Source organism: Rissa tridactyla, chromosome 2, assembly GCF_028500815.1.
Source record: "Rissa tridactyla isolate bRisTri1 chromosome 2, bRisTri1.patW.cur.20221130, whole genome shotgun sequence".
Taxonomy (NCBI): Eukaryota; Metazoa; Chordata; class Aves; order Charadriiformes; family Laridae; genus Rissa; species Rissa tridactyla.
In genome coordinates, this window is record NC_071467.1 from 152,083,684 (window position 1) to 152,100,574 (window position 16,891).

Genomic DNA, 16,891 nt, shown 5'->3' on the forward strand with positions numbered 1-16,891 from the left:
CATCCATCTGTGAAAAATGCCAGAAGATTTTTTAATGAGATTTTCGGTTATAAATGTTGAGACACCATCAGTCCTGAGATGATAAGATTAGAGTTTGATTGTGTGTAGCTATGAAAATAGAAGCGTATATAGAGAACTGACCTACTGTAGAAAAGCAATTAGGGTCTATAGGAGGACTAATCAGCAAATAAAATAGCTATACAAAGTATCCCATGGAAAAAAATTTACATACACTCAGTTATAATTTAACAAACACTTGTAAATAAAATCGTGGTTATGGGTGACTTGAGGCATAAAATGCTATAAAGAAGAAATTAAAGCTCTAATAAATTAATGTTGTTTGAACCAATATGCTGTTAGGCATAATGCATTCCAAAGGACAGGACAATTAAGCAATCGGAAGGGAATTACTTCTGGAATCTAATGTCTAGATGCCATGATCGGAAAATCAAAACCGACTTCAACATTTGACTTTGGGAAAGCGGGTTAGGGGAATTACCTTAGAAATGGACTAATTGTACATAAGAAAAGACTTACAAGGGTCAATTTTTGAGCTATACTGGTATGCACCTGTTAAGTCCTTATATGCCTCATAAAATGTAGTTTAGGAGGACTGAGGAGCCTTCATCTCCACTGGGACTGGAAGCTGTGGTCCAGGGCAGGTTTGTACAGGTCGGCGCTGCTGTCATTGCCACGATGCCAGTGGACCTTACCCAACCGTATATGAACTGTGTGGCCCCTGCCTCTCCTGTACCTCTGCCTTTGCTGTGTAATTTCATTTTACATCCTGCCAAAAGGCAAGGAAATGGGGTTGGGCTCAGCACTGTGGCAATGTGGCTGCTGTCTCAGGGCTGGTATGTTTGATTGGTGAAATAATAATAGGGTTTGCTTGTCTCTACCTGCCAAAGACCCTTTTTACAGACCATGACCCTAATATTTGAGCCTCAGAGTTATGCACTGCTGGCACTAGTTGTCTGTAGCTGACCCATCTGCTATTTCCATCGGCTCTTCTTTTTCTTTCAAGTTTACAAGTTATGTTCTGAAATGTAATTCAGATCCCATTGCATGATTTTTGTCTTTCCTTTATGCAGTCTATTTAGTGTGAAAAACTGAAGGTTTAACGCCAAGTAGTTGTTAGCTTCTAGGCTAATTAATTTCCCTTAAATGAAAGAAAGACAATTTTCTTAACTTAAAATACTTGTCTCCCTTTTCTGAACTTCATCCTCAATGGATTCACTTTATAGTTTTCTTCTTTGCACTAATTAATTCCATTGCCACTTATTTTCCCTCAAAGAGCCCCCTGGCTGGTTGTTGTAGAAGCAAACAGAGTGCAATGATGTAAATTTCCGAGGAACTGGGATTTAGTGATTATATGGACAACAACCTTCATAACTGTCTTTGGAGGGCAGTCCCTACCCTGACCACAACAAGTTTTGCTCACATGCATCGTAGTTCCATCTCGTATTTTAAACAGGTGCCCACAAAGCTGCTCTCTCGAGGAGACAAGATGTGATAATTTCTCTTCAAGTATAAAAATCATCAAATATGTGGTAATAAGTACAATATTTTTCCCAGGAGTAGTAAAGTAGCTGAAGTAAAATGTTTATCCATGAGTACTCAACCTAGCGACATGCTGACAGTATGTGCATTGTTCGTGTGTGCGACATAAAGAAAGGATTTGACAAACTTTAATGTGCAGACTGCGCTGTATTAAAAAGAAACAACAGGTAAGTACTGCACAAAACAGGAAATGTGCAATCTAAAGCTTCTGGTCTGGACGCAGATTTCTTGACGGGCTCCCTACGCATGATTGTATGTTCCACAGATGAGCTCAGCAGCCACCTGAACGCTGACTTAAGCCCAATGGGCTGCCCTTGCAGCATTTGCTCCCTTCAGCAACTTGTGCTCTGCATCGGGAGATTTGGCCATGGTTGGGTAAGTCCTGACAACTTCAGCGGAAATTCGCAGGAAGCTCATCAGTACAAACCTTATTCCTGGAGCAGAGATGTAGTGGAGCAACTTGTCAAAAGTGGACATTACTCCTCTAAGAGCAAGCCATAAGGTGCGCGTATGGCCTACAAAGTGTGTGCGGCTCGGGCTTCCCACGGCAGCGAGGTGAATTACAACCTAAGGGCAGTGGTGGCAGATTTGTCCTCTTAAATCCCTGCTGTTCAGTTAAAAATTAGGTATGTAGTGGGAGTGTCTTCCAGCAGGGAGAGAGAACTGAGCAGGCAGAGGGTGAATCCCTCCATCCTAAACCGTGAATGGTCCCACAATGGTGACTCTTTGTTGGAGGTGCCTACCAACAAATTTAACGATGATTAAAACATTGTGCTTGTTGCAAGATGCTAAATAAAACCATCCATTTAATAAAACTAATCCATTTTAGTATAATAAAATACATCAGGTATGGGATATTTTATGAAAATGTTTAATTCAACTGTTTCTTTGGAATGTAGTAGTCATAGTTTGGAAATTTAAGTTACAGTTCAGTTCTATGTGATTTTTTTTTATGCTACTCAGTGTCTGAGAATACAAATGTCATTTAAAGTTAAGGCTTCGCTGTTCATTTTGAAACAACAATTTACAAGTGTCATATTGTCATAGAAAATAAAAATTTCTGTAAAAAAAATTTGCACAAAGTTTTATGATGGTACAAAACATGAAGCAATAATATACCAGTAAAATGAAATCATTTTACTACAGAAGAATTTTATAGTTTTTCAATAAAGAAAAAAATATGTTATTTTACACTTTAAAAATTATGAAACAATCTAAAACAATATAAACTGAACATTTTGTAACACTGCCTTTACAAATTAATAACTTTATAAACATATAATTTTTTTAAATATATTTATCAGTGCAAGATACTTTTCAATGTAAAGTTGCAGTATCATTTTTCCTTTATTGAAGGGCAACTTTCATTCTGTTACCTTCAGAGAAATCAAATCTTCAGTGCTAGATCCTCATTATCATAGTAAGGTCTGAAGACCACAAAGGAGATATATTTCTTTTTACGTTCACTATTCTCAGCATGTTAAAAGAAGAAAAAAAATCACCAGCCACCAGCTTTACTGTTCAAATAGATCAAGACCAAGAGCTGGTCCAGAATCTATTGAAATCCATAGGAATATTTCAAAAGGTTTTGGGCTTGGGCTCCCCAATGGGATTTGCTCTTCAAGGCAATATATGCATGTAACTCGCAGTCAGGTTAGTGGACAAGAAGTTTTTCAGCTAAGGAGAACAGACGCTAACACCGGAATCACATGGTGGTGGTACGCTGAAAATAGTTTTGAAAAATTCATTTTTTCTTTGGGTTAATTAACTAGCTGCTGCGATACCGTTATGGTCAAATTACACTGTTGAATACAAATGAAAATTCTGCCTCTGCCAAAGTGAGTTTGCCACTTGGGACATTTCATGGACTAACTTATAGGCCTAACTTTCAGGCCTTAGGTGCTCTGTCTTACCTTCTGGAGGACCCAGGATCTAGAGCCTGGGGAGGTAACTCTTCCAATTTAAGGCATCTAAATGGGTGTTTGAGTATTCCTTATAATCTCTGCCTTTAGGACTCCTTTGAAGTAACAACTGCCCACTGCATTTTCTATTGGGTCTTCCTTTAAAATATTTTCAGTTTCCAAACTCATATTTTTACCTCTAGTCCCCCTCCCTTTTCTTCCATTTCTAGGTTACTGGCGGATTTTCTATATGTTTTTCTGTCCTATGGCTCGTATTGGTGAAATGATATGCTTCAAAACATGTAATTGATAAATAGGGGTGGATTCTGTTCCTGTAGTAATTCAAGGCTGAATTAGCCCTTCTTTAGTCCTAATCTTGGACAGGATACTTCATTGCTCTACTACAAAAGCAATTTTGGAAAAGAGTAACTCAGAAAGTCACAATCGCTTCCCCGACGCTACTCGGGAAATTCAGTGAGGAAAAGCATGAGTTCAGCACTTTGCAGGATGTTCCCTTCCCGATGTTTGCACTGGTTTTATCTGCTGGTTGGTAGATACCCAGGGGAAGGTTAAAACCGCCTTATTGCGCTGCCTCCCCAGTTATGGCTGTGCTGCGGTGGGTCACCACAGAAAACACAGGGGGGTCCCCTCGCACCTGCAGGGGGGAGCGACCCCGCCAGCCCCTCGCCTCCTCCTGCGGACCCCTGCGGAAAACAAACTCCTGTTTCTTTTTACCCTGTTGGACCAGGTGCATAGGCTGTTGAATATTATTTGTCCAATAATATTTGTCCTAAAATATTAAAAAATTGCCACGTAATTGTCAAACACATTTTTCTGACAGCTTACACTACTCAGCTCAGTGAATCTGTCACTATCTGCACTTCTGGTATGAAATGCCAATTGGATGTAACAGGATGGTAAGAACATACCCTACATACACTGTGGGATTTTATTCCCCCCTCAGTACCCATGCGTAAGCCCAATTAGCATTGATTAGCATGAAAATACACGTTTACTCAGAGAACAGAACTCTGGGTTCAGGTAGGGGCAGGAGGAGGAAAGTTTCTCATTTTAAAGGCAATCTTTTCAGTAAGGGAATCGTTTTCCCTAGTGTAATTAACAGGCAAGCTGTTCAGGATAAAAGATATGTTTCATGACTTCAGGAAAAAAGATACTGTCACTTTATGCTGTTAAGAAGAAACCCAAAGTTCGACTTTGGAGGGTAAAGTTAAGAATTTTCCCTTATTTTTTAACACAAACTCTAATAAAATCCTTTGCCATTACCAGCAAGTTAAAGCTGCAGTTTTCTTTCCTTGGCAATGGCAAATGCTTATGCAATTCTACTCGGAGAGAGAAAGAGAAATAGAAAGAGAAGAGAAAGGGAGAGAGATTTTACATTTGAAAATACATTCTATATGAAAGAACAATAAAAGGGGATATTGCAGCTTTATACAAAAGGGTCAAGAGACATGAAGTTGAAATACAGAAAGCAGAACAATCGAGCCAGGTTGTCAAATCTGATTAGCCCTTGCCTTGCTGAGGCTACTTACTTACACTAAAATATACTTTTCTTTCAGTCAGTGAGCCATCAGAATATGATTAAAGACTAGGGCATAACTGCTGAGAAGCAGAGCTGTAGTTAATGTTAACACAATGAGAAGCAGTACAAACAAAAAGGCACTTGAGAGGACATACACTAGCCAGTGCCAAGGACTTTTTTGTTTAGTTTTTAGGCAGTACACTCGGTTACCAGTTGTTTCTGATGATGGCACATACTCTTTTATGGAGTTCACAAGCACAAAATTTAGTACAACACTGAAAAACATCAATAAAATTTGACTGTATTGCTTCGTAAACAGAGCTGACACACTATACCGGTACTGATGCAGCAGTACTTTCAAAAACATCCTAACCCTTCTTTTGCCTATGCACAACACGAGCAATTATACACAAATACAGGTGCAGGAGTCCACTAAATTGCTGTTACTCCAATAATTTCTGGGCACTGAGCTACAGACAGCATGTCCATCCAAAGGACCCCACTGAATACATTTTGTGACAGCATCTTGGATTTTGCACAGTAAAACCAAAATTATCCGTTAACGGAAAAAAAAAGAGAGGGAGAGAAAGAAAGACAAAATGAACTATAAGTCAATCATACTTGGTCTCAACACCAGCATTTGATTATTTCAAATAAACCCAACAGAATAAGCAGACTGTACATGATTCAGATTGTTAACACAGATTGTTGTCCATGTTTGTCGGTTACACACTCATTGAAGCTCCTGAGAAAAGCTTGGCTCAGTGTCATCAATGCACTTTTCAGCCTGTACAGTAAAAGAAGATCAACAGTTCCCCAGCACGACCGAGCTATGTCCTTCCATCCCGATTCTCTGAAACTTCTCCAGTCGCTTTACACCTTCATGCTTCCGAGTATGAATTCTGTGTGTTTAGTTTATCTTTTTTCAGTTTTACACCATCGACCAGTTCAAAATTGTAATTCTCCAGTGCAGACAAGTTCCTCTCTGACATCCCATTGTGCCAACAAGCACAGTACAGGACAACTCCACAGATGGCTCCTAAAAGCACTCCGAGTGCACTCATGGCTATGATGGTAATAAGGATTGGATCTAGGGTCTTCAGGACGTTGCCTGGTTTCCTGGAGATGTTATCATCATAGTCCTCGCCTGTATGGTATGGAGGTGTAAACCCTGAAATGGAGTAAAGGATTGCAAAATTTTCAGAACTGATTCTAGTTAGAACTTTGTTTGATGAGTTGGAAATTTGGAGAAAGGACATCAAGTTTTTGACATAAGTTGTTAACAGGGTAGGTTTAGACTGGACATTAGGAAAAAATTCTTCACAGAAAGAGTGGTCAGACACTGGAATAGGCTGCCCAGGGAGGTGGTGGAGTCACCATCCCTGGATGTGTTTAAGACTCGTTTAGATGTGGTGTTAAGGGATATGGTGTAAGGGAGAACTTTGTAGAGCGGGGTTGATGGTTGGACTCGATGATCCCAACGGTCATTTCCAACCTGAATGATTCTATGATTCTATGATAATTTAAAAACCTAGCTTCTTGGAGGTAGTCATAAATGACTGAAAACAATAATGCAGCCCAAATAGTTTTTGATTTTTTTCACACTGTTCTCCAATCCTTGAGCCTGCTGCATGTTAGCAGGGGTCTGATTCTGTCTTGGATTACGTGGGAGTCTCTGGAATGAATAACCAGACCTTTTGATTATATTTTTCCAGCTTGCAGTATTTAGCTCAAAAATGTTAATTTAATCTTATTCAGTTTAGTGTGAATGTTTATAGCCTTAGACATCGGTTGGGAATCTCCAGCCATTTTGCATCCATCTCCACTTCACTGACTTCAGGACTGGACCTTGAAATGGCAATAGTGACCGAACTGACACAGAAGAGAGCTCTGCTCCCTTGTGTAAAATATTCACTGGGTATCATAATGCTTTCCTTCAACCCTTTCAGTTTATGAAAGAAATCCAATAAGCTTGCAAACCCTGCTAATCGTTGTAGGAAAAGCCAAAACTCTTTTTGGACAAACCCTGCTTTCACTGAAATCAATGATAGCAATCCCATTGACTGTAACAGAAAAAAATTAAGCTCATTGTCTGAAAAATGCAAGTATATTTTATTATTGGGACAATATGACAATTATGATCCATTTAATGATCCATTTAGAGCTATCATCATTGAAAATGATAATGCTTTGGTAGACTGGTCATAAAATGACATTTTCAGCCAGGTCTGTGAAACAATTAGCCTGAAGAGTTTTGAGCCTAATTACCTAGACACTGCGCGAGTCATAAATTGTAAGATATAATAATAGCTGTTTCTTCAGCTGTGGATAAGCCTTCTAGAGAACAAAATATTAAGGAGCTATAGTGTGCATGCATATATATGTATACAATGTAACAAATTATGTATACAAAATTTGGAATGTTTGAAATAGGTATAAATAACACAAAGTCCATAAGATTATATGACATTGAAGAATAAAACCATTACATCCTTCAAATAAACGTAAGCCTTCTTAGCATCTGATCTAGATAAATCAAAACACCTTAATACAATATGCAGTTAGAGAACTACTCTATGAATAAATAAATAGAATACACAAATTCACATGAAAATACACTTTAAAATTCATTCATTTTTAACAATAATACAGTTTTTACCTGTTTGATTACTTTCTGGGTCTTCTTCTTCATCTATTTCGTTCTCCACATCAGTTGATTCTAATGAAGCAAAGAGAATTGACATTGATTATTAGGGTTACAAACACTGATTGACTATCATGCTGGCAATAATGGTAGAGCAGATTTTCCTGTGTCAGAGCATCATTATGTCAGCTTGACAGAACTGTTCATTATGATGGGCTCTGAAAATTAATGGAGAAAAAAGAAAGATTTAAAAACTCCTCTCCGCCCAGTCTTGGCATGGTTTTAGTTATCAGCAGGGGTTTTCCATGCCCGGGAAAGAGAAATCAGTGTGATGAATTAGCATCTCATTCATTGTATTTACAATTTTGGAGCCCAATTCCATAACACTTCATCAGCGTAGGCACAGCTAATCACAAGAATAGTTTCACTGACTGCAGTGAGACCACTTCTGTTTGGGCTTCAGGGCTTTTGGCTTTAGCTCCCACAGGCCAAAATCTGTGCTCAGCACTTGGTTTGAACAACCAAAACACGTGGAGGTAGGAAAGGAGTTACTTTCTCATTTTGGAGTCAGGTAAATACCATCACTGTGGTCCCAGCACCCTTCTTGGCACTGAGGACACTGGAGGAGGACCAAGCAGTGCATCCTGCCTCTCTTTCCTGGGAACCGTCACTGGTAGCTGTCTCTGTCCTGGTAACTGTGCCTGGCAACTGGCACATGATGAACCCCAGAAGATAGACTGTGTGATAAAAAGAGATTGTGCAGTTTTCTCATCCTGCAGTGAAATTACTATGTAGCTGAAGTCTGTTATGTTACCCTCAAAAGGATATCAGCTACAAAAGGTGAGGAACACCCTCTGTAATTAGTCTCAGCTGTGTTGCCAACTCGCGTAGCTTAAGTTTATCTTCCTAATGCTAAGGGTTCTCAGTTCTATTCCCTCTCCTACATAAAAGTCATTGCTTCACTTCCATCATGAAGGACAGGGTTCAGTTGCTCGTGTTTATCTGGGGTTGCTGCTGCCAAATTACGTGCAGTAGGCAATGTACATGTGATCGGCAGTGACTGGAATAACACAAGACTGGCCAGAAATAAAAGGACTCAAATAGCATCTCAGGAATAGCTGGGCTTAGATGTGGAAAAGGCCATGTTCTAACATTACTTTGTGTCCCACATGTCTGAGAGCCGATGACTACAGCAAATGAGTCACAGCAAAGTCAGAATTACAGGACAGGAGAGGACAGAGCAGCGGCCATTTCACCCTATCTGTGTATCCTATAAGGGTTTGACATGGTCATTCCAAATAGAATTCAAATAGGCTCAGTAGTAAGTGATCTAAAAAGGGTGAAGAAATAAAATTGGATTTTGAGCGGTGTTAGTTAAAACAGGGAAGAGCATTAGGAAAAGCGGAGAAATTTAAAGAGGGCAGCAATATAAAATACAGGGAGAGATGTGAGAATGTGAACATGCTGTGACCCATTTCAGTAGGATGCCAGTCCTGATCCAAAAGACTGCAGTTTCTGCAGTACTGAGATGACACCAGTGGCACTTACTATGAATAAAGCTATGGGCTAGATCGGGATGTTTTCAGTGCAAAACTTCCTGTATACCAATAATTATCTATCCCTTTCTCACAGATAAAAGCAGATATCAAAACAAAATAAATAATGTTTTAAATGAGATTCCTATATGTTCTTGCTACTCATACTTACTTCGGCAATCCTCTTGTGCTACGTGATTGTCAATTTTAATATCATCCACAGCAATTCCTCCAGTTCCTTTTCCAATTTCTCCCTCAATAACCACCTGGCAAAATAAAATAATGTTCACATTGTTTTCACATTAACACACAATTGCAGCATTCAGGATATCTTAATTAGTTGTTAACACACATCTTCACCTGTCAGGATGCCACATCTATGTGTAGTTGATTGTGGCCTGCCAATCTGCACTGCGTGCCTTTATGAACTTATATATGCAAATGTGAATGTATATACTGTCATAACTTCATTAAATACTTTTACATCAGCAGCAAAACTGTGGCAAGGATGCAGTTTTGTGACAGATGAAAAATGATTTCTAAAGTATTTATTTGGCCTTCAATAACAAATTACTTGTATCACTGTCATCTGAGATACCATGAAATATGCCTCTATTATTACTGTCACAGCAACAACACCTCATCTGTAGGTATAATACTGTCTACATAAATCCTTCAGTGACGTCTTCTGCTACGGTGTTCAAAACATGACCAGCAAGGTCTTACGGGCCTTGTCTCTTAGTTCGGCGAGGAGCAGCCAAGCTCACCTGATAGTGTTTCACAGACTTGTGAAGAAGAACACGTCCTTCCTTCCAGCAGTCTGCCTGGTGCCCGCTCAGGGTCCACAGCACCTGGTCATATTCATCCGGCTTTTGGTACCTCAGTTTGATCTTCAGGGTGCCGACATGTGCGCCGGACATGTGGTACCAGAAAGTCATGCAGTGGGCAGAGTTCTGCGAGTAAATCACGGGGCTCAGCAGTCGGGCGACTTTGCCTTTCTGGCTTTCGTCAGCTTGCGAGTAAATGAAATTGCCATCTCCTACTGTGACAGAAGGACTGCGTTAGGAATGGCCACCAGTTCTCATTTTTTTTTGTTTACCTAAGAAGCCCCAACCACCCATGATCATTTTGCTTTCTTTCCATGCCGATGGGTCAGGCCTCACAACCAAGAGAGTCACAGGGCATTGGTTTGGGAGCTCTGGGAAAGCTGATTTGCTCTAAGGAGAGGGACACAAAAATGATCAGAGGGCTGGAGCACCTCTCCTGTGAGGACAGGGCTGAGAGAGTTGGGGTTGTTCAGTCTGGAGAAGAGGAAGCTCCAGAGAGACCTTATTGTGGCCTTTCAGGCATTAAAGGGGGCCTACAGGAAAGACGGGGAGGGACTCTTTATCAGGGAGTGTAGCGATAGGACAAGGGGTAATGGTTTTAAACTAAAAGAGGGGAGATTCAGACTTATATATAACAAAGAAATTTTTTACAATGAGGGTAGTAAAACACTGGCACAGGTTGCCCAGAGAGGTGGTAGATGCCCCATCCCTGGAAACATTCAAGGCCAGGTTGGACGGGGCTCTGAGCAATGTGATCTAGTTGGAGATGTCCCCGCTCATGGCAGAGGGGTTGGACTAGATGGCCTTTAAAGGTCCCTTCCAACCTAAACCAGTCTATGATTCTATGATTTCTTCTAGCAGCCTCCTCTGCTGTTCACTGGGATGCTTTTTGCCGAGAGTGAACTGTAACAACATGTTCACTACACGGCACACAAAAGGCATTTGCTTTTGCTCAGGGAAGGAGGCAAAAGCGTGTTTGGTGCAACAGCATATACTCCATCAGTCAGCGTGCACCTCCTGAAGAGAGCCAGCCCTAGTTCAGCAGGCTAGACAGAAATCCCTGGGGCCTACTCTACACTAATTGTGCAAAGAGCTATTTTTAATCTCTATTTCAAGTAATCTGTGCTCAAGAAGGCAAGATTAGAATGGGAAGAACACTGGAGGATAAAATAGCTTTGAACAGGCATGGTCAGAGATCAGGAACTGAGATCTAAACGGTGCTCCTAAACAGAGTCTGAGCATTGTCACAAACAGTGCCAGAGTTATTGCTTTAATTTTTGTAATAATATATTGGGCTCTGTATATAGCCATTTCCCAAAAGAGTAAGATTACGGCTGAATTATTTTCTGAAAAGCATAATGTATTTATACACTTTGAAATGTGAACACCTAATATCCTTAACTTGGAAAATGACTTGCTTAATCATACTGGGAGAGAAGCACGTGGGAGTGTGATTAGTTTGGTAACAGAAAATTGTCAAGCAAGATACTGACTACAGGGAAGTGCTTCTGATTTACACCAGCCAGGCATCCATTCCAGTCAGCTTCTGCACAGCTTCTTTGCAGAGAATTATGGTGGAAAAATATGAAGTTCATCCTGGTGTGTGTAAGAATAGATTGCATGTGTGACACGCTCACACAAATGGATGGGGACAGCATTTACTGGTATTGGTATAAAGTTATTTTGCAAGTTGGAAGGAGAAAAATAAAAATATGAAATACTATTTCTCAAATGCTGAAATAAGTGTATATATCTCTGTATATACCAATGCTTAAACAAAAGAAAAGTAAAAAGAGGTGAAATAAGATCTTTTGGAAGGGTGATGTTTTATCAGCATTGGTCTTTGCTTATACATGATATTGTTGAATTTCATTTGAACTAATGTATAATTGAGACTTGCTGGATTGTAACAGTATAGTCCTGCATCAATGAAGAATGGAAGAGGAGCATTGCTACTCTGGGAAGTATAAGAAGGGCAGGGTAGTAAAAGGTGAACGAGGAATAAAGAGGAGTGGGTTAAACCCAGTGGTTGGAAGGAGCAGACCTAATAAATGAGAAAGGGGAATATTTCTTCTAACAGGAGACAAGGATGTTCTATTTTATTTGGATTTTTCTGTGGGCAGTCAGAGGTATCCTGGCCAATATGCATATGCAAGTATCTGGTCTTTGAAAGAATTTTGTAAGGGAAGATGATATTGAATTGCCAAAAAAATTTAGCCTTTTTTTTTTCTTTCTTTCTTTTTTTAATCTTACTGCAGTAACATCTTGTCCAACTTCTTCAGCAGCAGTGCCTATACATTCTTTCCAACTTTGCTTCTGTGCTGAGGGCAGCACAACATGTGTAAATCTCATCAAAGAATGGTGATAGGAAAATCCAAAGGGAGGAAAAAAGAAAAATAATCACAGCATTAGGATGACTGTCTCAGTTGGAAGACCTAACTCTGGCCATATTTAATCATAACATGTATAATTTGAAGTGACATACAGCATATCCTACTGTCTTAAAGCAATTGCTGCTGAAGACCACGTCTGTGGAGTTTTTTCAGTTTTATACAAGTGCAGCTGAGAGCAAGATTTGCCTGGGAACTGCTCATTGTGATTCTCCTGTAATATAGGGTGGCCTTGCTGTGTAGTGGTGACACTGAGGGGCTTGTTTGGGATGGCAGTACATTCAGACTGCTTGTGGTCTGGGTTCACCCCCCCCATTCTGTACCTGCTGGCCAGTGAATGGCAGACCTGGCAGGTGAGGGTGCCCTTAGAGTGGAAGGAAAATTTGGGAAAATATTGAAAGTTAGTGCAGTAAGGAGCAAAAGGCGTTGCCTGTAAGACCTAATGAAGCTGCAGCAACTGGAACAAATAAGTCTTCTGCACTAGCAGGGCCCAGCGGAAACAACAGAATCTCATTTGAAGAATATCATTTCTTCATCTCTTGATTGAAGACAGGTTCAGTCTCTCTATAATCCTTGGTGGCAAAGTGCAGATAGCTCTCATTTCCAGAATATTATTGCAGTGCTGGGTCAGGAACTCTGTCTTCATTGTCTTAATTAGAGCTTTACTTATGCATGCCTTTTAGATTTTGTCAGTCTGTGGCTAACATAGCTTTTAACCTCCTTTCAATGTCAGATCCTACTGAGCCATTTCACTCTACTCTACATCAATTTTTCCACCATTACAGCCTTCACTTCAGCTAACTGCATTTAGTTAATTTGATGCCATTTATTTGTACAATGCCATTTATAGTCAAAGTATTATAAGTTTTTTTTTCCCTGAAACTACTGTACTTGTCTTAAGATTCAATTGAAAGTGTCTCAGAATGTAAAAAGTCCAATTTTGTCTAATTTCCTTGTCATTCTCATTAGGCAAAGGGGTTGCAGAAGTGGGAAGGGGGATTCATCTCAACACATTTGATTAATCTGCACGTATGCAAGAGAGAACACTAAAGTGAGAGGCTGTGCAGGTCACGCAGCGCCCTCCCTTTGCCACTAGCCAGCAGCATATTTATTGCCTAATTATGCAGAGCCATGAGTTAGATCCTACAAAACCAACCAATCAATTTCCCAGGGTGATATTTCTGGAAAAATTGTGAGTGAGCGAAGGGATGGCTATGATCTCCAACTCCTGCTGGAGAGGAGGAGGGCATGGAAATACATCCATCTGGGAAGTTTCACTTAAAACACCTTTCTGTGGTGGGCAATCCCTGTAACTATGAGCAGGAACAATGTGAGATTTGTTTATGACTGTATCACTTGGCAAGACATTTTTGCAGAATACTTGGTCATTCTGATTTTTTTCTACCCTAGATGGTGGTTATCTAAAGGCGAGTCAGGAGAAGGGGGTATCTTCAGCTCCTGACAACAAATGATCTTTATTCCCCAACAGAAAGGCCAATTATGGGCAGTTGTGACTACATATAATGGGTTAGGTTGCCTAGAAAATCATCTTTGAGACTCTACATATTTTAGGTATAATTCATTCTCCTCTGGTTTTGGAAGGCATGTTGGTATTAAACAGAACAACATTTACCCATGTAAAGCAGCTAAATCATGAACTCATGATTACCTGTGTGGTCTTGAATCGGCCCAGTTTTGCTCGTCAGGATCGCCCACTTTAAATCCACCTGGTTGTCGTGCTCCCAGTGGCACAAAGTCTTTTGGGATCCCCAGCCAAAGGCACAGTTGAAGTTGTACAGTGGCAGCTCTGCAGGGTAAGATGGAAAAGGAGGAAAAAAATGTGATTATGAATTGCATAATTCAGATTTTGTACTTCAAAATCAAATGCATGCATTTGACCATTAACAGAGCCGTTCGTACTTGAAACTCTGAGAAGCTATAGCAAGAGCAGCCCTGCTGGGAAACAGATGAAGAATGACTATTTCTAGTAAATGATGTGGTTGTTTCTTGTCTCTTGATGACCCATATTTTGGGATTTTTTTGTGGTTAGATTAATTCTTCTGATTTGCCCACATTGGCTGGTAACTGCACTGTAACATATATGACTCAAAAAGGAAAGCTCTGGCTTACTTATCAGAAATATTTGCTGGTTGATAATATCTATTTGTACCATAACTGTGCAAAGTTTTGCAACAACTCACGATAAGATTTGGACAAAAATAAGAAAGGGCAGAAACACTAATAGAATGTCCTTGGCAGGAAAGGATTTCTGGTGAAATGTATAGTGTGTGGCTTCAGTAAGGAATTTATTTCAGCATCTTCCAGACAGTTAAGTAGGTCCACAAGATGGCAGCATTGAAATGGACAAATTGAGACAGAGAAGGGACAAATGTGGCTGATTGCCAAATGAACTCAAAATAAGCTTCAAAACAGGCTCCACGTAAAACAAGAGAAGTCCGGTATTATGGTCAGGATGAGATCATATCTTGTTTTCAGCTCCTCTTCAATTCTGCCCAAAGGTTTAATACGTGGTAGCTTATTTTCTTCAATAGGACTTGGAATTTGAATGGAAAGATTATACAAAGATAGCACATAAATCTCTTGCATTTCTTATTTTCAGAATCAGTTTGAAATCTTTTGGGCTTTTGGTTCCTACCCCATTGGTATGAACCTTTACCTCACCTTGAGCAATGTCAACTCCCAGTAGAGTAATACTCTTCCCACTGCAGTGTGACCAAATCCTGAAGTCTTTTCTCAGGCATGACTCACACCTTATTAAAGGAATAACTTAGGTTTAATTTAATGAGATGCTTTGTGCAAGTATGAACTAAGAACAAAGGACTCTGTGCTCCCATCAATATCAGCTCTGGGGGAAGAATTGTGTTTCTTGCCCATTATTAAAAAAAAAGGCCAGGAAAGATAATGCAACCCCTAGAATGTGTTTTGCTTATTGTGGGAAAATATGGAGGAATATGGAAGTGTGTTGGGACCTGTGGCTGGCCAGACCTCTGAGGTGGAGCTCTTCCAGTCTGAAAAGGCAAAGAACTCCACGTAGTGAGATGCCCAGGGAACGGCTTTTGAACTCACAACCCAGATTTTAATGGAAAGTAAACTAGAATAATCATTTTATCAACACAGAGAAAACCTCAGGTGAGTAGGTTGAGACAGAATGGATATAAAAAAGGTTCATCTATCATTCTCTCCTTGTCTGCTGTGTCCTTGTTTGGCAAGTCCTTGCTCCCAGACACAGTTTTAACTCAACTCATTGGATTCCTGCATTGCAGCCACTCTGCCCTTTCCCCTCTGGCCCCTAGAAAATTTCTTTCTGTCAGCAGAGAGGTCTGAGCGTACAGCAGCTCCTGCCCCTCTCCTCTGCCTGTCAGTACCTTAGCCGTGCTGAAGGCATCTCTCCCCACTGAGCCCTCATTCTTCGCTCCTTCCTTTCATCTGCCCCATCCCGCCTGCCTCCCCCCTCCCTCCCGCTGGCCTCCAGAGGGGTCTGCTCCACATTGTCACGAATACGGCATCCTCGCTGGGAACAAATGAATTAAACAGATAATGTCTGGCACAGGAATTCAATGTGGAGAAAACATGTTTCCTGGAGGACCCTAATGCTTTCTAGGAAAGGGCCAGATGATGGTGAATAATCTCTCTTTGGGGCTCAAAATGTTGAAGAAGCAGAACTCAGCCTGCATGCACATGGGTGCAGAAAGGCAATCCATTATGTTTCTTTCTTCCGTATACAGGGTTTTTCTTCTAGACAATGGGGCCATGATCAAAGACGTCTTGCCCAAAAGGGGACATCGGAAAATCAAGGGGAGTTTTTAAAGAAATAGAGTGACATTGAAATGAATTAAAGGGTTTTAAGTTCGTGAAAAATAGCCTTCCATTGTCAAGGAGGCCTAGGGAGAGCTATATTGCATGGTTTTGACATCAGAACCATGAAACAGAACTTTAGAAAAGGTCTTAGAAAACGTAAAACAAAATTAATCTTATTAATCCCGAAGGATTATATCATGCAAAGCTTGTGATAGCCTGTGTGGTATTCAAACCACAAGAAAGGAGAACAGTGGTAGATAGATCACATCCATCTGAAGATATCACACAGCATAAATGAGCACATAGCACAAAGAGACTGAAAGGACTGGTATTGTTCAACTCTGAATAAAAATAAATAGCAGAAGACACAGGAGAAGTATGTAAATGGGTGAAGAATCCAGAGAAGGAAGATTACAATGTTCTGTTTTCTCCATTTCATAGCCTGAGAACTATGAGATATCCACTGAAGTTCAATACAGATCAAAGGAAAAAATTCTCATATGAGATGAGCGATACTTGCTTCCCTCTAATGCTGCTAAGGCTGAACACAATTCAAAGAGAACTGGACACTGAAATGGATAAGGAAAATATCCAGAATTTAATTGTAATTCTGAAGTGCAGGGAGTGACACAATCCTTTTGCTTCATGGTCTGAAGCCAACTCTGAACATTCGGA

The 16,891-nt window shown here is 40.3% G+C and overlaps 1 protein-coding gene across 3 annotated transcripts in view; it reads right to left on the minus strand.

Moving 5' to 3' along the window:
* Positions 1 to 2,415: 2,415 nt before the first annotated feature.
* Positions 2,416 to 16,891, minus strand: part of NRP1 (neuropilin 1) — a 114,983-nt gene continuing 100,507 nt past the window's right edge. For 2 of the 3 annotated variants that reach the window (XM_054189439.1, XM_054189440.1), the window contains exons 14-18: positions 14,067 to 14,204; positions 9,948 to 10,219; positions 9,353 to 9,446; positions 7,661 to 7,720; positions 2,416 to 6,172 (exon numbers count right to left, since the gene is read on the minus strand). In XM_054189439.1, the coding sequence (XP_054045414.1) occupies positions 5,883 to 6,172; positions 7,661 to 7,720; positions 9,353 to 9,446; positions 9,948 to 10,219; positions 14,067 to 14,204 (854 nt within the window). In that variant the 3' untranslated portion in view covers positions 2,416 to 5,882. Of the gene's footprint in view, positions 6,173 to 7,660; positions 7,721 to 9,352; positions 9,447 to 9,947; positions 10,223 to 14,066; positions 14,205 to 16,891 lie in introns of all 3 variants that reach the window. The other variant, XM_054189441.1, reaches the window with a different exon arrangement.